This window comes from Dendrobium catenatum, unplaced genomic scaffold, assembly GCF_001605985.2.
Source record: "Dendrobium catenatum unplaced genomic scaffold, ASM160598v2 fragScaff_scaffold_390, whole genome shotgun sequence".
NCBI classification, from domain to species: domain Eukaryota; kingdom Viridiplantae; phylum Streptophyta; class Magnoliopsida; order Asparagales; family Orchidaceae; genus Dendrobium; species Dendrobium catenatum.
Genome location: NW_021318852.1, coordinates 6,434,408 through 6,461,409, shown reverse-complemented (window position 1 = coordinate 6,461,409; position 27,002 = coordinate 6,434,408). Strand labels below are relative to the sequence as shown.

The 27,002-nt window shown below is 33.6% G+C and overlaps 3 protein-coding genes across 5 annotated transcripts in view; 2 read left to right on the top strand and 1 right to left on the bottom strand.

The window, feature by feature from the left end:
* Nucleotides 1–1,024: 1,024 nt before the first annotated feature.
* LOC114578327 (WAT1-related protein At5g64700-like) lies at nucleotides 1,025–6,899 on the top strand. Its single transcript, XM_028694049.1, has 7 exons — nucleotides 1,025–1,230; nucleotides 2,733–2,795; nucleotides 4,558–4,674; nucleotides 4,772–5,009; nucleotides 5,092–5,250; nucleotides 6,485–6,636; nucleotides 6,740–6,899. The coding sequence occupies exons 1-7, from the start codon at nucleotides 1,049–1,051 to the stop codon at nucleotides 6,873–6,875; spliced, it is 1,047 nt and encodes a 348-aa protein (XP_028549882.1). The 5' UTR covers nucleotides 1,025–1,048; the 3' UTR covers nucleotides 6,876–6,899.
* A 1,748-nt stretch (nucleotides 6,900–8,647) lies between these two features.
* On the top strand, nucleotides 8,648–23,016 carry LOC110097603 (ubiquitin-conjugating enzyme E2 variant 1C). The gene is made up of 5 exons (XM_028694048.1): nucleotides 8,648–8,805; nucleotides 12,476–12,615; nucleotides 12,699–12,824; nucleotides 12,908–13,053; nucleotides 22,471–23,016. Exons 1-4 carry the CDS (start codon nucleotides 8,769–8,771, stop codon nucleotides 13,046–13,048), a joined length of 444 nt encoding a protein of 147 aa, XP_028549881.1. The 5' UTR covers nucleotides 8,648–8,768; the 3' UTR covers nucleotides 13,049–13,053; nucleotides 22,471–23,016.
* LOC110097602 (protein CCA1) overlaps nucleotides 14,386–27,002 on the bottom strand; it is a 21,937-nt gene continuing 9,320 nt past the window's right edge. For all 3 annotated transcript variants that reach the window (XM_020824091.2, XM_028694047.1, XM_028694046.1), the window contains 4 exons: nucleotides 16,803–17,006; nucleotides 15,475–16,710; nucleotides 15,305–15,385; nucleotides 14,386–14,941 (listed from right to left, as the gene is read on the bottom strand). In XM_020824091.2, the coding sequence (XP_020679750.1) occupies nucleotides 14,726–14,941; nucleotides 15,305–15,385; nucleotides 15,475–16,710; nucleotides 16,803–17,006 (1,737 nt within the window). In that variant the 3' untranslated portion in view covers nucleotides 14,386–14,725. The remainder of the gene's footprint in view (nucleotides 14,942–15,304; nucleotides 15,386–15,474; nucleotides 16,711–16,802; nucleotides 17,007–27,002) is intronic.

Here is a 27,002-nt window from a genome sequence, read left to right as displayed (position 1 = left end):
TATTCCGACGGTTATAACCATCATAATTTTCCTAGCAGCAGTTAAAACTGGTACAAATACCATGCGAGAGAGAAAGGGGATTGATCTAGAAGCTAGCGTCAAACCAGCATAAGAGCTAGGTTTTACGGTATAGCAGCGGTTAAAACATGTGGTAAAACCAGTGCAAATACCATGGGTCAAAACTGCTGCAAATATCTCCTTTTGACTGCGGTTTTCAAACCGCTCCTAACAAGTGCTATGAAAAATCATATTTTTTAGTAGTGAATAGAGAGAAATTGTGGAACATAAAAAAATTAGACCTAGAACATAGCCGGTTGATTTATTAGACTGGTGCTAATCTTCGATAACAAATCATATCACAAATATAGTATTCATGTAATGCACAAAGCATGATAAACTTGGTTGTTTTTTATTTACTTCACCCACATTATGATTACATTGATTCAAATATGGTGCAATGACGAAAAATCTTACCTAAATACATCTGATAATTTCAAAGATAGATCAATCACAGATAATATAGAATATTATTACAAAAATTAAATTAAAATTAATTAAAAGAAAAATTACTTTAATTTGCAATAAAGATACGTGATTCTCCCTTTTAAACAAATGATTGAATGTATCAAGAAAATGTGTGTTCCATCCAACTTAGTTGGTAATCAAGATCATAAAAGTTTATGCCAATATTCTGAAACTAAATTCAATTATATATATAATCCAAATTAAATAGGGAGATGTGATGGCCTACGCAACAAAGAGCTACCGTCCAATATTTCCCACCAAATACATATTCCATTTTATCCTCTTATATTATTATGCTTTCCACTTATTCTCTCTTACTTATATTAAATTCCCCTTAAAATCTTAAGAAGAAAAGAAGAAGTAGAAGAAGAAGAAGGTGGAGGAGAAGAAGAAGAATAAGGAGAATATCTCTTCTCTCTCCTCTCTCTCTCCTCTCTCTCTTTCTATTTAGCTTCATGCATGCATGCCTATATACTAACTATTTTTGTATTGAAAGAAGAAGAGATTTAAGTGATTAACAAAGATGGGGAGTATGGAGAGAGTTAAGGTTCCTATGAGCATGCTGCTTGTTCAAACATTCACAACAGGGATGATGCTTCTCTCAAAGGTGGTGCTAAGCAAGGGAATGTTTGTATTCTCTCTCTTAGCCTATCGCAATGCCATTGGTGTCCTCTTCGTTGCTCCATTGGCATTCTCATTTGAAAGGTTAGATATTCTCTTGTCTTTTGTTATGCATAAAGTTTAATCAACCATAGTAAATGTATGGAGCTTTGAGATCTACTATCTTACTATGTTAGAATACTGATGTAGTCATTTGTGTACGTTGAGAGAGATCTGCAAAAGACTTAGGCTTCATTTGGGACGGCTTTCTTAATGCTTCTTAAAGCAACTTTTTAGTCAAAAATTAAAAGGAAGTTGTTTAAGAAGCAGAAAGAAAGCTATCCCAAACGAAGCCTTAGCTTGAAAATATATTTAGTCCCATTTGATTGCAGCATTGATTGGAATATGACATTAGCCTAATTAGTCCAAAGTTGTTAATTTTTTTGGTTGGTGAGTTGATAAAATATACTTATGTTCCACTAATTATTGGCAAAGTCAAATTTTTATTAGCAACTGTGAGATTTGGTGAGCTTAACTTTGATTTTAGTTATTGTGAGTGCTCATAATTTCCAAGGCATTGGGCCCTATATATTGATTGTAGGAAGTGAGGAAGACTTATGGAACACACATTTTGAGTATAAGGGATGTTTGTATAAAATTTGGTTTTGTTTAATCTTTTGATGAAAAAAATAGTAATTTTAAAATATCATAGAAGATTCTTTATCCTTTTTAATTTTATAAATTATGATGTCTAATGTTGATCTTATACTTAGATTTTTAAATTCCTGATAGTACTAATTTCATATTTATATATAGTTCATTATTTTATTTCTATAAAAAAGTACTTGTTGCGGGAATTGGGAAAATTTGACTCCATATGTATAATCATACACGTAATTTGTTAAATATCTTCGATGTTTATTCTTTTGGAAAAATATTGCTAAAAAATTCATTTCGTATGAAATTGTCTCATCTATATCTGCTTATGGAGGTTTTCCACAAATGAATTTGGCTAGAATTGGTTCAAATTCGAGCATAGAGTGAACCTCCATTCAAACGTGTTCTTGAGTTTCCATGAGCTCTCCTATTACGCTATACGCATCATTAATTCTTCAATCCCTTCATTATAAAATCCTCTTTTCCTTCGCTCGTTGTTGGTTCTACAATGCCTTCCCCAATGTGATATATTCCAGTTGTTGTTAGTCTTGTAATGCCTTTTTCGTGAACCCTTTGACAATACCTTCCGCACAATTAGAACAAGGCGTTAAAAAAACCCTTTGAATCAGTTCCAACTAAAGTTCAAACAAAGTTCAAATTCGAATTGATTTGAACAAGTTACGAACGACTTGAGTCCAATGAAGAGTCCACAGATGAAGGAGTTATCGCTCATAGCAATAGTTTTATTTTAAATGATTTTTCAAACATATTTCATCGACAAAATAAATAAGGAGATATTAAGCCAATTACATGTATTATTGGTATTAGAAAAATAATTTACATTTTTAACCAAATACTATTTTCTCTTATCATTTATCCTCATATTATAATTTTTTTTTTCTTTTGAAAGCTCATTTAATTTATTTTGATTTTTGGTTGAGAAAAATCAGAGAAATGGGGAGAAAGCTTACTTACAAAGCTCTGATGTGGATCTTCATCAATGCTATGTTCGGGTGAGTAAAATTTTCTATATGGAAGTATAGAAAAGTTTTATGATATTTATTATAAATATTTACTTATATGAACATTAAAAAAAATTATTATTATTATTATTATTTTGATGAAAAATCCGAATACAATTTTCAAACTACACCAAATAAAATAAATAATTGCTATGTGGCAGAAGAATTTCATTTTCAACCGTTTGAATTTAGAATTTAGATGTTCGATTAATGCCACGTGTTATGTTAGCTCCCCTTAATATCACCTCCACTACTAATTGCTTGTTCAAACAGCGCACGAATCTTAATGCTAAAAAATTCAATTGTCGGCCATTGTGCATCACGTGGAGTTATCAATTTCAAATGAAATTATTGATCTTAACAATTCAAACTAAATTAAATGACTCTAATTAATTAATACAAATGCTGCAATCATAATGATAATTAGAGAGGATTAAAGCCAATTTTTAACACAGAAATTTTTTCGAGAGATCTTCATAATCTTAAGTGTGTATAATTAATTACCTCTTTAATTAACATGACATCTAACAAAAATTTTAATTAAGGACATCATTATGCTTTAGTTAATGGTGTGTATGAAAGCTATGGATGAAAATTAACGATTAATCCGATCAAGATTTCATAATTTTGTCGTCTCAGTATATCAGAGCTTTGATGAATAATTAAAGTATGTGCGCTTTGTATTACTATCGAGGGGAGGATTTGGCTTGGAGAAGGAACCTCTTATGGTTCTCAAACACTAGAGGTGGAGCGAAGAAGTTTCGTGGTGTGTGAGAGAAAGTCAAAGGGTCTTTTACTTGCTTCTTGACATAGTACTCGTTGTATCTTTTGCATGCATGGATCTGTGTTTTCTTGTCAAAGTGTGCCACTAATTAGGAAGATAATGAAAAGGACTTGAGGCTATATTGATAAATTACTTTATATTTATGTGCTTATTAATGTGAGGTATCATGACATTAAATTTAGCTTGATTCTCCATAGGGTTTGCCATGCTATATTATGAATCAAGTATATGTCGGGGGTCCAAGGAGGCAGCGCCCGCTGGCGGGGTTCGACCTTACATTGCCTCTCAGAGGACCAGCTATTGATATTGATGAAAATGACACTTGTACGTGATATTCAAGAAGATAGTTTCATAAGAGAATATTAAAAAAAAGGGTTTAAGCATAAAGAGAAAGATGTAGAGGATGAATGAGAGGGATAGAAGCAAAATTTAATCCCACAACTTGAGGGCTCAAATTGAGATTTTTTTCTCACAAACCTCTTTAGTTGGCTAGGATTCTTGAGGAAAAGAATTTCTCACTCTACCATTATCCATTAACATTATTTAATAGAGAAGAAAAAATAACTTTTAGTACAAAAATTTTTTTGAATCATAAATTTTGTACTATAAAGTTACTTTAGAAAGTATTAAGAAAGCTGTCCCAAATGAAGCTTAAGGTTTTGTTTGGGATAACTTTCTTATTGCTTCTTAAAGAAGCTTTTTAATATAAAAGTTTAAATTTTTGTACTAGAAAGTTGTTTTATGAGGCATTAAAAAAGTCGTCCCAACCGAAGTCTAAAATGAGCTTACAAATCATTTAATATATTTTCAAATAAAGAATTTGTACAGCATTAATCTAAAAAAAATTAAATAATTTTTTAAGTCCATCATAATATAATTTATTTTGAATATATATGATTTTTACACTAAGATAATATTTTTGATAAATATTAATATTTGTTGTCTTATATTCCTTTTTTATTTTTACAGAGTCACACTGGCAATGAGTTTGTACTATTATGGGCTAAAGGACACAACTGCAGCATACTCTAGCAATTTCTTAAATTTGATTCCTATTATCACCTTTATTATCGCAGTAATTCTTGGGTAAGTATCTAAATTCAAAATTACATTTTTATCCATCATATCAAGAATTTAATTACAATTGAATTTTTTTGTAATTCTGATGATTGTTTATATATAGGGTGGAGAGACTGAGAATTAGAAGCTCAGAAGGAAAAATAAAGCTTGTGGGAGCTCTCTTATGCGTGGGAGGCGCAGTAGTTTTTGGAGTCTATAAAGGAAAAATATTACACATCTGGCCTTCACATCAAATAATTACACTGCAAAATCTCAACAATTGCAAAAATACCAATATTTTGCGCGGATCTTTCCTGTTAATTTGCAGCTGCTTCAGTTATGCATTTTGGTTTGTCACACAGGTAATTAATGTTGCAAATTATAAATTACAAACTTTATCTTTAGTATTAATATTTGCAAAATATTGGAAAAAAAAATTTACAGGTTAAATTATATAAGGTTTATCCTTCAAAATATTGGGGTACAGTGTGGACATGCTTTGTAGGATCTTTACAAACAGCCATGCTGGGAATTATAATGAACAGAAGAAAGGAGGCTTGGAGACTAAAATGGGACTTACAACTACTAACAATCATCTACTCTGTATGGCACAAATTTTATACTACTTTAGTTTTTTTTTAGAACAATTAAAGTTCTATTTGGCTACTGCTTTCTCGTTACTTTTTAAAAAAATTATATGCTAGGAACGAAACTGTTTTTTTTATAACAGTTTTATAAAATGTTGCAGCACTCCCAAACAAACCCTAAAAAATTATGATGAAAACAACTTAGGGTTTGTTTGGGTTGACTGCTGCAGCATTTTATAAAATTGGTTTTTGAAAAAATTTAACTGTTCTGGTTGCAAAAAATAAGCTCTATTAGGCTACTGCTTTCTCGCTACTTTTGAAAATTTTATATGCTGGGAAACTATTTTTTATAGCAGCTTTTAAGGATGTTATTTTCGCTACAACAAGTTAGGCAACCAACTTTATAAAATGTCGCAACGCTCCCCAAAAAAAAACCTAAATTTTTTCATGTGAAAACATCTTAGGGTTTGTTTGGGATGACTGTTGCAGCATTTTATAAAGTTGGTTGTGAAGTTGTTACCGAAAATTTTTAACTATTCTAGTTGCAAAAAACCAGTACTATTAGGCTACTGCTTTCTCCCTACTTTTGAAAATTTTATATGCTGGGAAACTATTTTTTATAGCAGCTTTTAAGAATGTTATTTTCGCTACAACAAGTTGGCAACCAGCTTTATAAAATATCGCAACGCTCAAAAAAAAAACCTAAATTTTTTCAAGAAAACATCTTAGGGTTTTGTTTGGGATGACTGTTGCAGCATTTTATAAAGTTGGTTGTGAAGTTGTTATTGGAAAATTTAACTATTCTAGTTGCAAAAAATCAGTACTATTAGGCTACTGTTTTCTCGCTACTTTTGGAAAATTTATATGCTAGGAAACTATTTTTTATAGCAGCTTTTAAGAATGTTATTTTCGCTACAACAAGTTAGGCAACCAACTTTATAAAATGTCGCAACGCTCCCACAAAAAAAACCTAAAATTTTTTCATGTGAAAACATCTTAAGATTTGTTTGGGATGACTGTTGCAGCATTTTATAAAGTTGGTCGTGAAGTTGTTGTAGGAAACATAATTTAACTATTCTGGTTGCAAAAAATTAGTTTTTCACCACAGAAATTTCTAAAAAATAAGTTGTTTGAAAACTAAAACAACGAGAAAGTTGTCCCAAACAGACTCTTATTGTATTTTAATTTTAATTTTAATTTTAATTTTATAGGTAGAAGGCTTATTATCTTATTGTTTTGAAATGATATAGGGAATACTAAATACAGGAGCTACATTTTGCTTGATCTCTTGGGCAGTTTCTCAAAGAGGTCCAACATACCCCCCTATGTTTAATCCTTTATCAGTAGTATTTACTACCATCTTGGAATCCTTTTTATTTGGCCAACAAATCTCAATTGGAAGGTCAGTATAATTTTATTTATTTATTTTTGTGGATTCATACTAAACTTATAATAAAAAAAATAGTTTAAAATGCTAATAATATTTTTTTTACTTATTAATGAAGCTTATTAGGGATGACAATGATATTTGGAGGGCTCTATGCTTTTCTTTGGGCAAAAAGAAAGGAAATTCTGATGAAAGGGAAAACAAGCGAGGGAGATGGATCAGTTGCTGTATTGCCTGTTTCAGATAAAGATTAATAAATTATGGGCTTTTAGGGATTTCTTTTTTGCTTTTATTTTTTTTTTAATTTATTGTTATTTATTTTGTTTTTCTTTTTATAAGAGGATCGAATTGGTTCCCTAACTTCTTCTGATTGATCAAAATAATTCTTGATTTGGTCACTTGACACTTTATGTTATCATTTAGTTTCATATTTAAGAAGTCAAGGGACTAAGGTTTCGTTTGGTATAATTTTTTTTTCGCTTTCTAAAACAACTTTTTTGTACACAAACTTTTTGAATTAGAAAATTTTATACTAGAAAAATGTTTTAGGAAGTATTACGAAAGCTGTCCCAAATGAAATCTAAAATGAGAATATTAGATAATATCGGGGATCATTTTGAACATTCGTAAAGAGTTAATGGACTGTTTTGGTCCCTATATTTTTTTATTTTATTTGTTATCTAATTAATATGAAATTAAAATAGTAAATATATTTTATTGGCATTTTCAATATTTTTAAATTAAATTATTGACTCTTAAAATGAAGCATATATAGAATAAATTCTAATAAAAAAATTCAAATAATAAACAACATAATATATATTTTTGGACATTTAGGTCAATTAAGGTAAACTCACACACACATTACATAAGCAAGACTTGAACCCAATACTTCTTGGTTGGTATCCAAAACTCTCAACCGAGCTTGTTCACGAACTTCAAATGATGTTGTTCGCGAACATAAATGAACCGAACGCATTAGTGTTCAAGTTTGTTTATTTAAGAATCTAGCATTTAAAATATTGTTCAAGTTTGTTTGTTTAGTTAATTAAACGATCACAAACGAGCTTTAATTGAACCGAATAACAAGTAGCTCGTCGAACGTTTGGTTCGCTTGCAGCCCTACTCACACAAACATCACATACGTAAAACTCAAACTCAAGAGCTATTAATTATTAGCCAAAGCTTCCAGCCAACAAAATAGTAAAAAGATTGAATGGAGTTGCTATATGACCCGTCGGGTATTGGCTTAAAATAACATATTCCAATACATCGATCCTTATATTCTACATACTTTAACCTTAATTCATTAGTTAATTAACTCATTTTATGACATGCTTGGTGATGTCTATATCGATTGAACCACCTTACCCTAGATTGCCTTAAATGGCCCCATCATTCTAATTATAATTCTAATATTGGGTTTTATGAGGGCTAAACCCTAATTCAACTCAATCCTAACACATATTGGTTCACCTAATAAGGCGTCCTATATGTAACTACCCAGAATTTTTAAATGGATTTATTTAGAAAATTTGAAAATTTTGAACTGTGGCATTACAACACTGTGATTTTGAGCGTTACGACTAAGAAGGTGCAACACAAGGGCACCGAAATTTAACGTGGTTGTGTCGATGCTATCTGTTTTATAGTAACTATAGATTGAACATATAACGCTGTGACACCGGGTTGGAGGGCCCCGATCTAGGTTCTATTTAGTGAAATGTTAAGTCATTTTTTAGTATATGTGTGAATTAAAAATCTATTTCTAATAAAATATTAAAATTTAAAAAATAAATATAATTAGAAAATAGGTAGATTTTAAAAGAAAAAAATTAATAAAATAAGTATAATTTAATTTCTTTATTATACACTAAAATTATAATTTAAAGTTGTAATTTTTAAAATAGAAAATAAGAATATTAATATAAATAATCAAAGAAATTTACAATAAATAAGCTAAAATCATTTTCTTGAACCATCCACTTTTCAAACGAGACCAAATCCCTATAAAAATGTTGGATGGTACTTCTTTTTGTTCTTGGCATCCATAGATTTCCCTCGCCCTCTCTCACTCTCGCTCGCTCTTTCGCACGATTCGGCAGATCGATTCGTTAAAGAGCATCGACTGGTTCTAGTGCTCATCCATGTCGTTCGGAATCGCCGGCGGATCCGGTGTCGTCGGTGAGACCATTGTTTCATTCTTTTGTTATTCTTTTCCTTGGTCAATTAGGGTTTCTGTTTTGTTCTGAAAGGGATCTTTCTTGTTAGATCTGTTGAAATATCTAATATGTTTATTTGCGGGATGGATGGGATTTTTGGTCGACATAGGTGAGGAGCGTCTGCCATTTGTGGTAGAAGTGTTGGCGCGCTTTCGGGTTATTGTTTTCGTGAAATTAAATTTCTGCGTAGGTTGCTATGATCTGGCTTGTGTTTTGCTTTGAATTTGTGTCGTATTGCATTAAATATTAGGGCCGTTGTTCCCCGCCTAGCTTAAGATGTGAAAGTTGGGCCAGGACATCCCTGGTAAAATAGTCAGGTTTTAAAACTCTTAGATGTGCTTTGAGTCGAGTCTAATACATGGATAATCAATCAACTGTTGTCATGTACCCATCTCAAAGTAAATTCAAGAGATTCAAACCCTTTTTGCCCTCACCTATTGTTTTCAACTTAATAAGTGGTAGAGCCGCTAATTTATTATAACTGAAAACTCGAGTGTTGTAGTTTGTTGCATCTATTGTTGATTTTAATGCTCAAGATGTGATTAGCTTTGCTTTATTGGATAAGGAGGTTGAGTTTTTTCTAGGTCTTCATGATTATGGTTCAAACTCATCGTAGCACAAAATTTGCTTAAAAAAATGCTATAGTTTGGGTGATAAATGGAGGAGGAGGTTGTTAGAGAGGGAAACAGCTTGATATGTTATTTTATAAGGCCTAATCTAATTAAAGCATCCTAAGTATTGTTTTCCTTTTTTTTTTTGGAAAAATCTTGGTATTCCTTTTAGTTCTGTTACTTTTTGGTTGCTTGAAATGCTTGAAGCCAAAAAAAGCTTTTGCCTATTGAATTATTATTTCTGGATGGTGCATAATTTTCTAAGTTTATATTAGGTTCAGGCTTGGCTATTTGGATACTCATGAATTGTCATATTATATGCTCCAAATTCTATCTATTTTAAAATTTAAATCCTAAAAGATTCTTAGTGGGTTGGACCACTATTTGGCGGGCGTGCTTATGATGTACTATATGATCTATCTTTGATAATGTTTTTTATTATATTTTTTAGTTTATGTTATTGTAAACTATTATTCAATATGGCTTTGCGTGCTTGAAGGCATGTGGCAGATTTCTTGCATGAAATTTATGCATGTTTATGTAAATGTCTCCATGCATGTTTACTTGCTAGCGTGCAGTTGATTAGTTTGGTTGGATTGACCTTGAAAGTAATTGAATTAGGTTGACCTCATACTCAAAGAATATTTGGTTTGTTAAGGTTTCAAATCATGAGTTCATGACCATATTATCAAATGTATTTATTTTCTTTTAGTTTTGGTTTGGACCAAAATCTAAATTTTCCAGATGTGGAAACTAGTTTGATTTCATATTTTGATTGATTGCCGTGGAAATAATTTATAGTTGTTGAATAGATCCAATGTGCTGCTACATGTTGGGATCTGATTGGAGCCATCGAAAGCAAGACCTTGTCCATGGAGGTCTTCTATATTGGTTTTTTGGAGGAACTCATCCATTAACTAAATTAAGTTCAGGTTTGATTTCCTCATAGTGGACTTGGGTGACTGTGCTGTAACTTTCATGCAACAGTGGATTCCAATGGTAATATTTGGTTGTAGAGATGTGGAAGCGCTTGTTGTACTTGCATGTAGAAGGTTCCACATAAAGGTTATTCCTTTTTTGTTCTCATATCAGTTCAACAAAAAATTGGGTCTTGAAGTTCTTTACATTGAAATGTCTCTTTTGGTGATCTTGTTCCTTGACCTTGAAGATTACCTCATATTTGGCATTAGTTATGTGCTTAACTTAATGTTATCTTCATCTCTTGTGATGAGGGAGTTGTGGAAGATTTTAATAAGGTTAGTATCAACTATGGCATCTTGTTGGATTGTGCTTCCTTCTTGTGGTTGCAGGTTATAGAAGTGGAAATAGGCATGTTGATTTGATAATGTTAAGGTTTGCCATGATGCTAAAGTTATATATAAATTGATAACTAATAGTTTTTAATGTAAGTTTTCCATCCTCATCATCAATCTTATACAATCTATTTTGGCTTGTTAGGATATTTGAGGAAATATTTTATTGTCATCATTATGTAATTATTGTAAATATTTAGTTTTCTACTTCACCCTCCTATATCGTTATTTTATTTACTACTTGAGTTTCTTTCCCTAATTTTTTAATAAGGTTAGTGTCAACTATGGCATCTTGTTGGATTGTGCTTCCTTCTTGGGGTTGCAGGTTATAGAAGTGGGAATAGGCATGTTGATTTGATAATGTTGAGGTTTGCCATGATGCTAAAGTTATATATAACTTGATAAGTAATAGTTTTTAATGTAAGTTTTCCATCCTCATCATCAATCTTATACAATCTATTTTGGCTTGTTAGGATATTGAGGAAATATTTTATTCTCATCATTATGTAATTATTGTAAATATTTAGTTTTCTACTTCAACCTCCTATATCGTTATTTTATTTACTACTTGAGTTTCTTGCTTATATTGTAATTCAGAAACTTCCATTTTTTTAACTCTTTGTTGAAATCACATCCGACACCACACTACTCGTCTTCATGGCCTCTTCACCCTCTTGGTTGCTCCCTTTTGCCCTAGGGCATGCGACCTCTCTTTATTTCCTCTCTTCCATACACGGCCATTACCGAGCACTATTTCCCAACCTCCACTCTCTCTCATACACAAGGCCAACTAACACACCTCTACCAAATGTTCGATCTCACACATCCTTGCCGCTTCACGCCCTCCTCCTTGTGTTGCCATTGTCGCCTATAAATCCATGCCACCATCCTTTTCTGGCAAATGATTTTTTGGGACATCTCATATTCTCTTGAAAGTTGCATATTGCATCCATTAAAGAGAATAAAACAATGCAAAGGCGTACAAACTAGTATCTCCTATTCAACCACTTCCCATGCTACTATCCAATAACACTTAAAACCTAATCATCGACTCATCACAATCAACCTATATAATATAACCAAACTCACCTTCATTAATTGCATTGCACGGAACCTTAAAGTTCATGTTCTTTTTGAAGGGTATGAGCTAGAAGGTTTCATTAGGTACTTATCCTTGTGACTCATCCATTGTCGTCATAAATGACACCATTTTCCCTAATTCTACTGACTACACATTGAAAACGTGAGGATTGCCTTCTCGTTAATCATATCTTTGGAGCATTCTTCCATCCATCCAACCTCTTCTCTGTTGTCTTCACCTCCCAAGAACTATGGATCATTCTTGTCGATGCACATGCCAAACCTCTTTGAGGCCCCCTCAAGCAAATCAAATAATAACTCGAACGCAATTTATTAAAACTTATGTCAATGAACTTTTGATTCTTGGTAAGTTCATTGATGAAGAAAATCTTATTGACAAGATTCTTGATGGCTTAAGTGCACAATTACCATCCAATCATTATGTTAATATTCTCTTGAGCCGGCGACCTCCTTAAATGATCTCCATGGAAAACTCAACAAAGAAGCATCCATACAACGCTCACAAGCATTGGTTCATCCCTTCCTGCCACCGCCAACCGCATTGCTTTCTGTAATGGGTTTTTTTGTTAAACATGAATGGTTAATGAACATTTGTGTCCATTTATAGTTCCTCGGAACTTCAGGCTGCTTGATGAGCTTGAGCGAGGAGAGAAAGGTATAGGCGACGGGACTGTTAGCTATGGGATGGAGGATGCAGATGACATCTACATGCGCTCCTGGAGTGGGACTATAATTGGTCCTCACAATGTATTATTGTATTTTCTTTATTAATATATAACAGCTCTTTTTTTGCATGTTGTGTAAAATATCTCATGAAATTGTAATTGCAGTCGGTTCATGAAGGGAGGATTCATCAATTGAAGTTGTTTTGCGACAAAGAGTATCCAGCCAAACCACCAACTGTGCGCTTCCACTCTCGAATAAATATGGCTTGTGTTAACCCTGATACAGGACTGGTATCCTCTTCTCTCTTTTCCTAAGGTCTTATTTGTGTAAGGCAACTAAACCTATAAAGAAGTATTGTTAAGTGCAAATGCAGGTAGACCCAAAGAAATTCAGCAAGCTGGCAAACTGGCACATTGAGTCCACAATGGAGCACATTCTGACTCAATTGAAGAAGGAAATGGCTGCACCATATAAAAGGAAACTTCCCCAATCTCCTGAAGGTTCCTTCTTCTGAACAAGGTAAGGTTAAATTGCACGACCAGCCGCTTTAAATTATTACCATTTGTGGGATTACTGATCTCTTGCTGTGAAACAGTGAGGCAATTTATTTGGGGGATATGTCCTTGGGAATGATTATTATTAGTCTTTGGGGGTAAATTATTTGTGGAACAGTCGGATACTTTGAAATTTTGGACAGGATGAGTAGTTGTTTATAGTCATATAAATTATTTTATATTCATCTTAAAATAAAAGATGATTACAAAATCATTCTATTCAAATTTTAAGTCAATATTTTTTTATCCAAAATTTATCCTGAAGATTTCGATAAAGTTTTATAGAGTTAAAAATTTAGAGGCACCCACTGAACCTTAGCTTGATTGGGAATTCTGCCTTTCGAATTCGATTCCCTTGAGCGGCAATCCAAATTCAATTCCCTCGAGCGGCAATAGCTTCTTAAGTGAGACTTCAAAGCGCGGGTTGCGAATACAGTGACATGGGTGAATTGGTAGGTCAATAAGTCAATTGGGGTTTACGAACTGTCAAGTCAACGGATGGTTCCTCATCTCAAAAACAAAAGAAAAAGAAAAAAAAAGTTTCTAGGCTAATTGTTCCTTTGGCATTTAATCAGATGATATATATATATATATATATATATATATTATTTGCTCTTCCTTATTAATTGAATTTGGTATTTGAGAAAAAAGTTTTATCTATTATAAAAGAGAACAAATAAAATTTTCTAATTAAATGCGTACCATTTAATTTTGGTGCCCGAATTTAATCATGAATGTTATTTTTATAATTTGTTTTTTTATTAATTTGAATTTGGTATGAGAAAAGTTTTTCCTTTATAAAGACAACAAATAATATATCTAAAGGAGAATGATTTTCTTTAAAGTTTTCTTTAAATATGAGAGAATATATTTCATTATTTTGTAATCCCACGCTTACCCTTATTATTATTTTTCTCAAAGAAAAATATAGTTATCAGAATATTTTGATATTTTTTTATGACTTTAGAATAGTTACACGCAACATTAATTACGTGTAAAAAAATCTTATTAATTTGATTTTTTAACTATATAATTAAATCATATTAATATATCCGACGTAGAGCTATTACGCTATGTTGAAATGACAAATTATATATATATATATATATTATATATATATATATATATATATATATATATTAAAGGATTTATAAGCTGCATTTAAAAAAAAAACTATAAAAACACTATCCTATTAAAGGAAGTAAAGATCTAAAGGAGATGTAGCAGGTGGCCGACGTTAAGTAAGGCCAAAACAATAATATTATCAACGTAAAAGGCTAAGAAAAAATCATACAGATAACCAAAATAAAGTATGATAATCTTATTGACTCCCATTGCTGAAGATTTTACTCTTCTTTACAAGGTTGCAAATTCCATTCCATATAATTAGAGAAGAGAATTTCGCTCTTTACAAACCAAAACAAAAGCAGGAACCAAGATAAAACAAGAGTAGATATAAAGGCATCTAGAAAGGAGTATACACTACACTGCTTAGAGCTTCTACATCACTGACCTGAGCTAACCACAAATACAATAATAATAGAATAATGCAGGACGAATAATAAAATCCTGATGCACGGCAAGCAAGCGACAGTTTAGCTTAAATTTTTAACCAGTATGTTCAACTAAGCCATTTTTCAGGACGAAACTTTTCCTTGTAGACGAATTCTCTTGTTGCTGGTTTCATCGTTAGCTGAGCTCTTATGAACCTCAACTTCTGCTGAGCACCTTTTGTAAGGTTTAAAACCAGTTCTCCCAACCTTAAGGTTTCCTTGTTTAATTTCATTCGGAAGGCAACAGTTTTGGTTGCAGGTTTCTTCCCTTCGAATTGGTATGTTCTCCTTAGGCATTCCCTAAAGTTTCAGGCAATAATATTTCATAATTTGTATGTACCAATGGATCAAACAAATCAGGTCCTTAATATTTCATAATATTGTCTGCTTTTGCTTGTGTTGTTATATGCATTTTTTTTGTGTGGGGGCATTTAGGCCAATTAAGACAAATTCACACACATATCATATAAGCAAGCTTCTAATCCAATATCTCTTAGTTGATAGTCAAAGCTCTCAACTAACAGATGAAGGTGGTCTATGTGTAAGAATACTTGATATTTATTATTAATTTTCAAACACTTTGCAACTTTATCCAGCTGGACTTTAGTTTTAAATAATATACCAACAAAAATTATGAGAGAAGGACAATATTTCAGTGCTTACCATTTCAGATTTGTGAAGTTGAGTTGCAAAAGACTGCGGCAGGATATCTCTGGTGAAGAGCGCTTCGAAAGCTAGTCGACCCTGTCAAAGAGAAGATTGGAGAAATAGTGGAGCATTTTTTTCTAAAATGATGCAAAGTGACAAAACAGAAAGAACTTTCGAATGATGACCTCTTGGGAAACCTCTTTCCAGGTTTCATTAAAGCACAAACTACTTCGAGCTCGGCGATTGTTGACCTCTCCAGCTGCAAGATTTTGGAAATGTGCTTGGTTACCTTCTTCATCCTTAGTTTCGCCATTTTTCTTAAGGACGGCATCCGTTTCAATTTCGCTGCTTGAAGTTGTGTTGGAGCCACAAGACGAACGTTCGGGTTTGCTGACCTTTGCCCTGTCTAAATTACGACAAGCAACATCAACATCAGATGATGCTTTGAAATTATTAGAGAATTTTTGTTCGCCCTCCTCCAACTGTGATGAAGAAGATGATGATAAAACAGCTTGTTGATTAGCACTAGCTGAATTTTGACATTCTTCTTGCTTCTCCTTCATTTTTTCTTGAGGAGCCTGGGCTGTGTTCACCACAGGAAATGAAATGGCTGGTGGAGAACATGCAAATCCTGAAGCATGGATGGGAGGAAAAAATAGGAAGGGTCCGTTAGTCGTCCACCATGCTGATGCGGCCGCAACGGTCGCAGCCGCAATTGCTGCCATACTGGAAGAATCCACTTCTTCAGATGGGCAGAGTGATGCTGCTGCTGTACATGCCGCCGCATGAACTGTTGGATTTTGCTGCAAAGTTGAAATGATTTGACTAGAAAAAGCAGATGAGAAACCCAGGAATGATCTGTAGAAATCTTGAGCAAATGGTGGGAAGGTCGGAAAAGGATGAGAAATGAAGGACATTGCAGAACTGGTGACGAATGCAGGGGCAGGAACTGCTGGAATTGTGTGGTTCATAAATGCACAAGAGGGGGACCCTCCATTCTCAATACAGGTTGTCTGTATCCCCTTAGCTTCTTGACCTTCATGGTACTGAACGCCTTGCTTATGGTCACTTTCTGATTGTTTCTCCGCCTGCTTATGAGCACCAGAACCTGCCGATAATTCATGTAGTTCTATGTTGATTCCACTTGTCCTTCCTGGAGCCTTATCGGATTTAGTCACTTCGTTCAATGATGATTCCAGATTTACTTCAATTGTTAATGAAGATCCTTTCAAGGAAGGCGGCTCTTTTGGTTCTGTGGCCATGGGAACATACTGGCTGAAACTGAATTTCTTTTTGGAGCCCTTGTCCCTAGACGGGATGGAAGCAGATGGAGCATCTTGGAAAAGATTAAGAACTACTGAACAATGAGTCTCATCAGAACATTCTTCTGTTTCTTGGACTGATTTAGCTGCAAGAGATGCCTGATAAAAAAATTTGAGACTGTAGAAGCAAAAGAGAAGAGGAAGAAGAACTAACTGATCATGCAGAAATAATGGCAGAAGAAAACATGTACCTCTTGTTTATTTATTTCCTGGGACAGGGGATTCGAAGTTTTTAGGGTTTTCTTATTAGCTGCTTCAGTGGTAGCAGAGATAGAAGAGGAACCAGTTTTTCGAGGGTATGGATAGTTTGGCTTTTTCTTAGGCCGTGGCGGGGGTATATCTATATCACGAGCTTGTCCCAAAGGAGTACCTGTCGCAACTGCTTCTTTCTCCAACTGCTTTTGAAATGTCAATTAGTAGCCATGAAATGCACTCATCTCTGACTAATAAAGAATAGAACAAAAATTCTGAAAATGGAAATGTTCTAATGCGTAAAAGATTTCTTTTCAGTAGCAGCAATAAAAAAATCAAGTCAGACGTCAATTATCTTTTCACTAGCACCTGGATACATATCACTTTATCCTACTATATTTACATATCTAAAATCTAAAATTTTAATATTACATATATACCACCTTATATTATTTTAATATCAAATATGTCACTCATATTTCATTTCCATCACCCATATACTTCATTCATACCACCCATATTTGATATGAAAGTGAACTATGGATGGTATGTATGCAATATTAAAATGTTAGGTGTTAGATATATAAATATAGTATATAGTGGTATATGTATGCAAATCTCCCTAAAATCTAAGCAAGTCATTTATCCAATAAATATGATAGCTATCTATAATAAATTCGACAGAATCAGTCTAGCATTTTTTTTAAACAGAATGAACCAGCCTCCTGTGAATAAGAAAGGCCCCTCCAAAAGCACGCGAAAACCCCAACCAGCCACCCTCCTTCCCCAATGGCACAAATCACGCAATTTGGCCTCTTCTCACGTGATATGCCTATTCCACCACTATCATTACTTGAAAACGCCTGCCCGACGCCACCATGCTTGCGATATAAGTAGGACCTAAGTCATCGTTCTTCTTTTAAACCTCCTCCCTTTGGCAGCAGCCAAATCTCTCCCTTCTCCTCTCTCTTCGTTTCTTTCTCTCACAGCCGCCACCAATGAAGTTTCTTGGCTTTCATTCTCCTTGACCCTTCCCTTTCACAACTGCGGAACATGTTCCTCCCAAAACTCTATGCAACGATTTGGTCCAACGTGGCATTAGAAAGCCACCTTTCCCCCTTTCTTCTTCTTGTCTTTTTACTCTTCTTCATCATTGTTATCTTCGCAAGCTACTCACAATAATAGTTTAGTTTATCCTATGTTTATGTTTTCATGTAACTATGCATTTATGTATATATTTGTGTTAGATTGTAGGATTAGATTATTAGAGAGATGTTACTCCACAATCCACATTAATGTTAATTCATTCAACATATTTTTGTGGTGGCCTCGGTTTATTAAGTTAAGACTAATTTCATAATTAGCCAATTTTATACATTTTAATGTGTCCTTGTAAGTTACTCAAAGTTTGCATTGTTTAGGAACTTCAAGTCAATACCATCAGGCATTGCCTCTTTGGATTCTTTTGAGAGAGCATAGGTTTGAGAGTTATAACTCGTAGCAAGCAGCTATTATTTATTATGAGATAAAAATACTCTTCTTTGTTAGAAGCTTAATGTTGGGTAGGTCTACTAGTAGTATCACATCGTAACCAATGCTTGATAACTCTTTCTCATAATTTTAATGTATTAAACCTTAAATTAATTCCTCTATAATTCACACACTTTTGTGCTTCACCTTTATTTTTAAAAATATGAACCAATATACTACTTCTCCACTCATCGGACATCTTTATAGTCTTCAAAATAATATTAAAAAATTTAGTAATCCAAAACATTCCTTCATCTCCTAAAAATTTTCACACTTTTATTGAAATATCATCAGGTCTAAGTGCTTTTCAACACTTATTTTCTTTAAAGCCTATATAACTTTGGTTTTACTAATAGGACGATAATAATTAAAATCTCTATTTTTATTTAGAATACTAAGATTACTAAAGTTAATTATATTCTCACAATTTCATTGAAAAGTTTATCAAAATATCACATCCACCTATATTGAATATCCTCTTCTAATAGAAATATTTTTGAATATTTCATTTTTAGTGCACTTCACTTGAACTAGATATCCACTTCTAGTTTCGAAGTAATGATAAATAATCAGTATCATAGATAAATTTACCATGATTAGTTATTGAACAAACTTTTGTATGTTGATCCCTATAATATATCTATTTTCATGTATGTTTATTGAATGCAATGGATGTTATTTTTGAAAAACATAAATTATTATAAAATAAAAATCATCATATTGAATATATAATATCTTGAAAACTTGCCTATTATAACATATAAATTGTATGTTTGTATGTAGTTCAATAGAGCCCTTTTGAATAATGAATAGCCGAGTTGATGGGCCCACAAAGTGATAACAACAACAGAGTGACCACTTTATAAAATTATTGAATTTCCTTGGGTTGGTGTTTATCTTTCCGATGTAGGACATTTGACAAAACAGACACACACACACATATATACATGAGCTAAAAATTAATGATGAGTACATTATATTGAGTTAGTATGATTTTATATGAATACATTCGAATGAAATTACATTAGTGACAGTTTGACATATATATTTGTAATATCATCATACTAGAATATTTTATAGGAACTTTGACATGTTATATTTTTGCATTGATATGTTGATTATCTCTTACTATGCAGTTACTCTTGCCATTTTGTAGTTGTTCATGTTGCATTCTTATTTCCTTAACGTTTATGCTTTAATAGATACGAGTTATTTATTTGGTTTGAATTCTTAAATTTGCTTTTTAACTTTTCTGATAATAAGTTTTATCAGAGTGTTAGGTGGACCATCACAAAAGGAGCAGAGCTATTAATAATAGGATATTATATATATACATATATATAGAGAGAGACTATTTTGTGTTTTATAAGTCATTCATATTTTTTTAGGGTTTGGTTGTTTTATCTATGCAATTATTTCATTAAGTTCTCTTCTTACATGTAGTTGTTCCTACTTTGTTAATGTACTGCCATTTGAATTTATAATAATGAATAAAACCTTAATTTATCTTCCATTGTTTGCTCTAACATATTTTGTATGTGAACTTTTATTTTTGTGAGTACAAAACAGATCATATATCCCCTCATAACATCCCATGTTGTTGGGGTGTACCACTATCAATCTCGTATTGTGACACTTTCACAAATTATAATGCTTCATTTTACCTTGTTAAGTCTAGTAATAATGGAAGTGAGCATATGCATGAAGAAAAGATAATAATTATTACATGTGATTTAAATATACATCATTTCTAGCATGAAAGGCTATTAGAAAATCAATAAAAGATAGAAATATACAACAACAACAAGCATTTATCCCACTATGTGGGATCAGCTATATAAATCATTTTTTCTCCATTGTGTCCGGTTAAGAGTCAAATTATCATCTAAATCTAATAAATAAATATCATTTCTAATATATTCTAACCAAGTCGTTTTAGGTCTACCTCTACCTTTCTTAACATAAGTCAAATCTAATACATCCACTTTCCTAACCGAATTATCAGAAGGCCGTCATTTTATGTGGCCAAGCCATCTAAGGCGACTCTCTCTAATTTTATCTTCCACTGGAGCTACTCTAACCTTTTCACGTATATGCTCATTTCGTATCCTAACTCTAAGAGTAAAGACACTCATCCACCTGAGCCTCCTCATCTCAGAAACACTTAACTTGTCCTTCAAACACTCATAATATTAATAATCTTAACATCAACAATAATCTTTAAAGTTGTAATTGTATTTTCAATTATATTAATTTTTACAATATTGTCCTTCAAACTCTTATTTATAATCATACCTATACCATTTCTAGTACGACTCCTACCATAATATCATAGTTTAAATTCTAATCTATTAATCTCCTTAGCCTTCTCTCTAACTCATTTAGTTTTTTGAATGTATAGAATATTTATCTTCCTATGAAGATAATATCTATTAATTTTATTAATTTGTCTATGAAACCTATATTCCAAGTTCTTATTCTAAATTTAGTTTCACGGACTACTTTGCCCACATCCATCCATAATGCTGGAACCCTTGCCTATTGAACAATGCACACGGGCGCCAATGCAACAACCCTTACTCATTTGTTGTTGCATTCAATCAATACAACACATTGCTTACAAGGAATACCCTAGCATTAACAAAATGTATTAAAAGATTCATATCGTAATTATTCGATAAGTTTTACACTGGCTGTTGACTACCTAACGTAACCCTCCTCTTTTCTAATCTAGGACTTGAAACCTGACAACGGTATTATTAAATATGATGGTAAAAATTAGGTTTGATTTTATGGTATCATAAACCTTGCTATAGAATAAATACTTTCAAAAATAGGAAGATGGCTAAATTACTTTCAAAAGTAGAGCTGATTTCAAGAGAAAAGCTGATCGTTTGGATGTGTATCTTAAGCTATGAAAAAGATTAAAAAAAAATATTTCCCAATGATAAGATGATAAAGCTTGAAAGGTCTAAAGTGATTAATCTTTCAAAATAATTTGCAAGGAGAGAAAAATTAGAAGTTTTTAGTGAGTTAGACTTGATTTGGCAAAAGGTGATTAATTTCATTAAACTAAATTCTAGAAGTTTTAGGTCAGTCTAGAAATAATCTAGCAAGAAGATTTAGTTGTGTAAGGGAGTATAAAATATTATTAAAAAAAAGAATGCCTAAAAGTAGCAAAATAATAATAATATTGAAGTTTAATATGTTTATAAGAAAGTTAGAAATCTTACAAATAGAATAAAAAACAAAAGGTATAAATATTCATGATATATATAATTTAAGTTTGGTACTACGAGGAAGAAAATGAGATTTATAAACTATCCAAGTAAAGACAAGTATCTATAGAGTTTGAGCATGTTAGATGAATTAGAAGCAAAGATAGTAAAATCTTTGTTAAAGATTATAACAAAGAAAGATTAAAATGCAATTCTAAGAAATAATTAAATGCAAGTTTTAAAGAAGAGCTCAGTTCGGAGGAGAATTATAAATAAAATAAAAACATATTATAAAATGAGCTAAAAAAAAAAGAAGTTAAATTAGCTCTAAAGAAGATGCATAAGTAACAATTAAGGTCAATATGAGATATAATTGATCTTTAAAGAGGTATGAGTGATATTGAAGTAATTTGGTTGATAAAATATTTCAAAAAAAAATTGAAAACAAAAGAATATCAAAATATTTGGAGAAAAAAATCTTTAAGTACTAATATTTTAAAAAATAAATGTACGTAATTATGTTTACTTCAAAGGAATCAAACTAATGAGTGTTAAAATAAATATATGATAGAGAGCAATGGAATATAAACTTAGAAAACTTCACTAATATTAGACAATCAAATTGGTTTCATACCAAGAAGATCTACCATAAAAGTTATTTTTTATACTATGAAAATTAATACAATAGTATAAAACCAAAATCTACAGTGCTTGCTTCAACCTGAAATTTTTACAATCAAATCAATAAATGATCGATTGTGGCTAAACCAACGTATTTCTATAGAATTTCATGTCTAGCTTGTCTCGCATGAGTTGCAAAAAAGAATCAATGCACTACAACCTTTCCTGTTGTTATTGTTTACACACAAGTTATTTGAGTATTATATGCAACCCTCTTGAATTTCTTCCTTTCTTGCAGGTGGCTAATACTAAAGACAACATCCTGTTACCCTCTATTTAGAGGTGTCGGTATGTTGGCAACCTTGAAGTAGCGTGACAATCCTACTTACTGCTGTTATTAACAACAAAGTCATTGCTAAGTTTAGTTTGGTATAGTCCTTGATAGTAAGCATTCAACCCCAACAACCCGGATCAAGTATCAATACAGAGAGGCATAACTTGTTGGATCAATGAACACAAAGGTCTTTTTTTGTTGGCTCACTTGCATTCTTTTGTATTTTACTTTGAAAGGTTATTATTTTGTTCATTTTTTGTTGAGCATTTCTTATGCCTATACCACAAGCAGTTAAAAGGCAACAATGATATCAAATTGTTGTATGGTAAATAGATGAAGATATTGAATACATCGACGACACTTAAATCACAAAACAAAAAACCACTATCTATATATGGATCAAAAATCAACGGAGGAAGGCAAAATTTTAGCTAGATCAAAGATGGCATGGATATAGAGGTCCTTCTTTCTTAGTCAAATAAAAAATCAATGAAAAGCAAGCTGTTTAAAGATCAATGGACGCAAAGCATTATTTTTATCCCAATTACATGACAGATGTGAAGGACGTGGTTTGCAAGAATATACCAATGCTTTGAAGCCGCTAAACTCGATGTAGTCTGATGCAAGGAGTAGGGCTGCAAGTGAACCAAACGTTCGACGAGCAACTCGTTGTTCGGTTCGATTAAAGCTCGTTCGTGATCGTTTAATTAACTAAACAAACAAATTTGAACAATATTTTAAATACTCGATTCTTAAATAAACAAGCTTGAACACTAATGCGTTTGGCTCATTTATGTTCGCGAACAACATCATTTAAAGTTCGTGAACAAGCTCGACATTAAGCTCGATAAGAAGCTCGATTCGTGTTCGATAGTGAACTTGTGAATAAGCTTGATAAAAATAATTAATATTTGATTATAGAATTAATAAATATAAATAGAGCTCGACATTAAGTTCGTGAACATGCTCGATGTAATTGTTTGTTAGGAAGCTCGATAAAGCTCGTTTGTTAAGTTAATGAACATCTAAAAATAGAGCTCGTTTATAACTCGTTCATGTTTGTTTGTTTAAAGCTCCATAAACACTAAACGAACGAACACGAACCGAACATGAACACTCATTAATTTAAATGAACCAAACATGAACACAAACAGTAAAGCTCGAACAAACATGAACTAAACTTGAACAACCTGATATTAAATGAACACAAACATAAACACTCACATACTTAGCTCGACTCGGTTTGTTTGCAGCCCTGGCAAGGAGATCAAACTAGACGTTGTTAAAAAAAAAAAAAATAACTTGAACTCAAATTCTTGAAGCATAAGGAAGTCTAGTGCCAAAGGATAGGGGTGTCAATATTTGACATGGCCCAAAAACCCGACTCGAACTCGACCAAAAAATTTCGGGTTAGGGTCAACCCGGACCCGAACTAGTTCGGGTTCAACAAATCGGTCCATTTTAAAAATTGGGTCAGGTTGACCCAATAACCCGAAATTGACTCATTTTTTTACCCAAAAGTCGTAGATTGACCCGTTTTTTATCCGAAAATCATCAATCTTTGGTTGGTCTCGGGTCATGTCGGGTTGACTCAGACTCGAAGCAGGTCGGGTTCGAGTCAGAAAAACCGACCCGTTTGCAAAAACGGATCGGGTTGACCCAAATAGTGTCGGGTCAATTCCGGGTACAACCCAAAGCCGACCCGTTACCCGAAATTGAAACCACTACCAAAGGAGTTAGGTGTTCGAGGGGGCGTTGTGATTATGCAGGGGAAAACATAAAAGTGGAAGGTAGTCATGGGAGATAGGCGCAAGAAGGAAAGTAAATTATAAGAGACATAGGTAAGATGGTGAGTGTAACTGTATGGGAAGGGTGTTGGGAGGTTTTCGTGTACGTGTGATTGCAAGAGAAGAAAGTTGGGCGGCTTTCAAGAACACGCTGATAGGAAATACTTGAGTTTGCAAGCAAACCTAATAATAATTGGTGAAAACAGCGAGAAATTTACTGATTTCAGAGAGAAATCAGTAATACGATGCAGAAATTTTAGAAAATTGGAGGGAACACAAGGAAACATCTTCTATTCAATCCATGAACAAGAAAAATAATACAAGATACAAGTTTCTTCAATTTGAGGGGAAGAAACAACTCTCTAAATCTCTAGCAAAGCCTAGAGCCCAAAAGAACAAATCCTAAATCTCAAATTTCTTCTCCAATTCAAGATGAAACCCTAATCCTCCCAAGGGAACTAATTAAAACAAAAGGGACAAATACAAAATCCCTAAACAACCCCTAATTCAAATTTCCCTCCCAAAGTAACGTTTAATTAAGTTGTGGACCCCATCTCTCGAACCGGCCTCTCTCTCTCTTCACATTAGTTCTGTCAATGCATCCAGTAGCAAAGAAATGTTCCAGGTTGGACTGGTTCAGCTAGCCCTATGGTCGGCCTAACATTACCCCCCTCCCAAAGACTCACCTTGTCCTCAAGGTGAAATGAAGGAAATGATCTTTCACCCTCTCATAGGGCTCCCAAGTGGCATCAAAATTGGGCAGGTCTCTCCATCTAATAAGCACTGAGTTTAGGAATACTTATGCCACATCTAGATGCAACTTCTCCTCTTCCTCCATCTCTAACCCACTCCCACCTCTCTCTCAGTTTCCTCGTCATCACAGATGATAAGAACCTGAAGAGTTTGATCCTTACACCTATGCCACAGCATATACTTCTCATCATATCTAAAACACAACCCCTTTGCACTCTTCTCAAGTATCTCCTTCTCAATCAGCCCTTTGAAATTTCTCCCATTTTCCCCTCCAGCTCTCTCCTTGGACACTTCTTTCAAACTCCCTGGTGCTGGCCCCTTGGGAGCTAAGAAGGTGGTGGTCATCTTGTATGATCCCCCCCGAGTTGCTCCCCCTAGCCGCTCTCTCAAGTTGCTTCTGATCCTCCACCAACTGTGCTAGCTCCATGGCCTCCCCAAGGTCTCTTGGCCTCATCACCCTAATCGCTGCTCGTATATCTAGTTTAAGCCCCTTCATAAAGTTCCCCTTTAACACTATCTCAGAGAGCCAGTCTAATCTGTTGGCCAAGTACTCGAACCTGTCATTGTAATCTACCACAGTCCCTCTATGTTAAGGCAAAGAATTGCTCATAGAAGTCTCCTGCCCTATAGATTTGAAAACGTTCTAGTAAGCACTCTTTAAACTCCCTCCATCTCTATATGGGTTGCCTCATGTCACGCCATTGGTACCATGCTAGTACCTTTCCCTCCAAACAAAGTCCTGCCGCCGTCAGCTTCTCTTCCTCCATCAACCTATTGACGATGACATATTGTTCCACCTTGTAGATCCAGTCATGGCCATCCTCGACCTCAAAGAAGGGCATCTTCAGCTTCCTCACCTTTGGGTCGCCCTTGAACCCTCCATAACCTCCCATTCCTCGAAGAGGAGTTGCTCCCCAATTGTCACGATCTTCCCTTCAGCGATCATACCCAACCCCTTCATCAAATTCCCCTCTTCTTTCAAATTCAGCACCTCTACGGTAGAATTTCTCCCTCCTCCCTACAAATCAGCAGCCCTTCTTTTGAAACCAGTGCTCATCTCTGTCACGACCCGACCCGATCCGGGACGGATCCCGCTCGCACCGGGTCGCGACTGGAACGAACAAACTGACTGATCAGGATCTGGCTTTGAAATTTGCTTCGGAACTGATTCTTCCAAATAATTCAACTCAAAAACAGACACACAGAGCTACTATGAAACATTAAATGCAGCGGAATAAAACATCTTTTTTTTTCTTTTCCTCAAAACAATCATCTACAACTACAGACCATGGCTCAGACAGAAAGAAACAGAGCAGAAGAGCCATATCTGTACAAAAATAAAAAGTACAAAATAATACCTACGGATCAGAATCTGAAATCTATTCTTGGACCTTCCCTTTCCCAGAACCTGAAAACCACCACAAAACAAGAGTGAGCTCAACAGCTCAGCAAAGCGATAAACCTCTAATCAAAACTTCCAGAATCCAAAACCAAACACATCAGACCAAAATCCAATCAGAAATCGAAACAGAATCGTATATCGAATTAGAACAGAATCAAATCAAAACTTATACAGACATATATCAAATCAGAATCAGAGTCGTACGGATCAGATCAAATCAGAATACAAATCAGAACATATTAAATCAACAGAATCAGAATCGTACAGAAATCAGAAATTCAGATCATATCGGAACAGAACAGAATCGTGTCAGAATCGTACAGAAATCATATCATACAGATCAGATCAATTCATATCGTACGGAAATCAGAATCAGATTTGCTTACAGAACAGATACGAAAATCAGAATCATATCAAATCAGATATCAGATATTATTTAATTCATAGCTAAATGCCCTGACACTGACGGAATCTCTACGGATTCCGGCCCCTTATGCCTCCCTTCCCAGACACTGATAGAATCTCTCGGATTCTGGCCCCTTATGCCTCCCTTT

Bases quoted from the DNA above. Each gene is read 5' to 3' on its own strand.
- LOC114578327 (XM_028694049.1), top strand. From the start codon at position 1,049: ATGGGGAGTATGGAGAGAGTTAAGGTTCCTATGAGCATGCTGCTTGTT. The intron at 2,796-4,557 runs GTGAGTAAAATT...TTATTTTTACAG, and splicing joins TTCATCAATGCTATGTTCGG to AGTCACACTGGCAATGAGTT. The intron at 6,637-6,739 runs GTCAGTATAATT...TTATTAATGAAG, and splicing joins CAACAAATCTCAATTGGAAG to CTTATTAGGGATGACAATGA.
- LOC110097603 (XM_028694048.1), top strand. From the start codon at position 8,769: ATGTCGTTCGGAATCGCCGGCGGATCCGGTGTCGTCG. The intron at 12,616-12,698 runs GTATTATTGTAT...TTGTAATTGCAG, and splicing joins CTATAATTGGTCCTCACAAT to TCGGTTCATGAAGGGAGGAT. The intron at 12,825-12,907 runs GTATCCTCTTCT...GTGCAAATGCAG, and splicing joins TTAACCCTGATACAGGACTG to GTAGACCCAAAGAAATTCAG.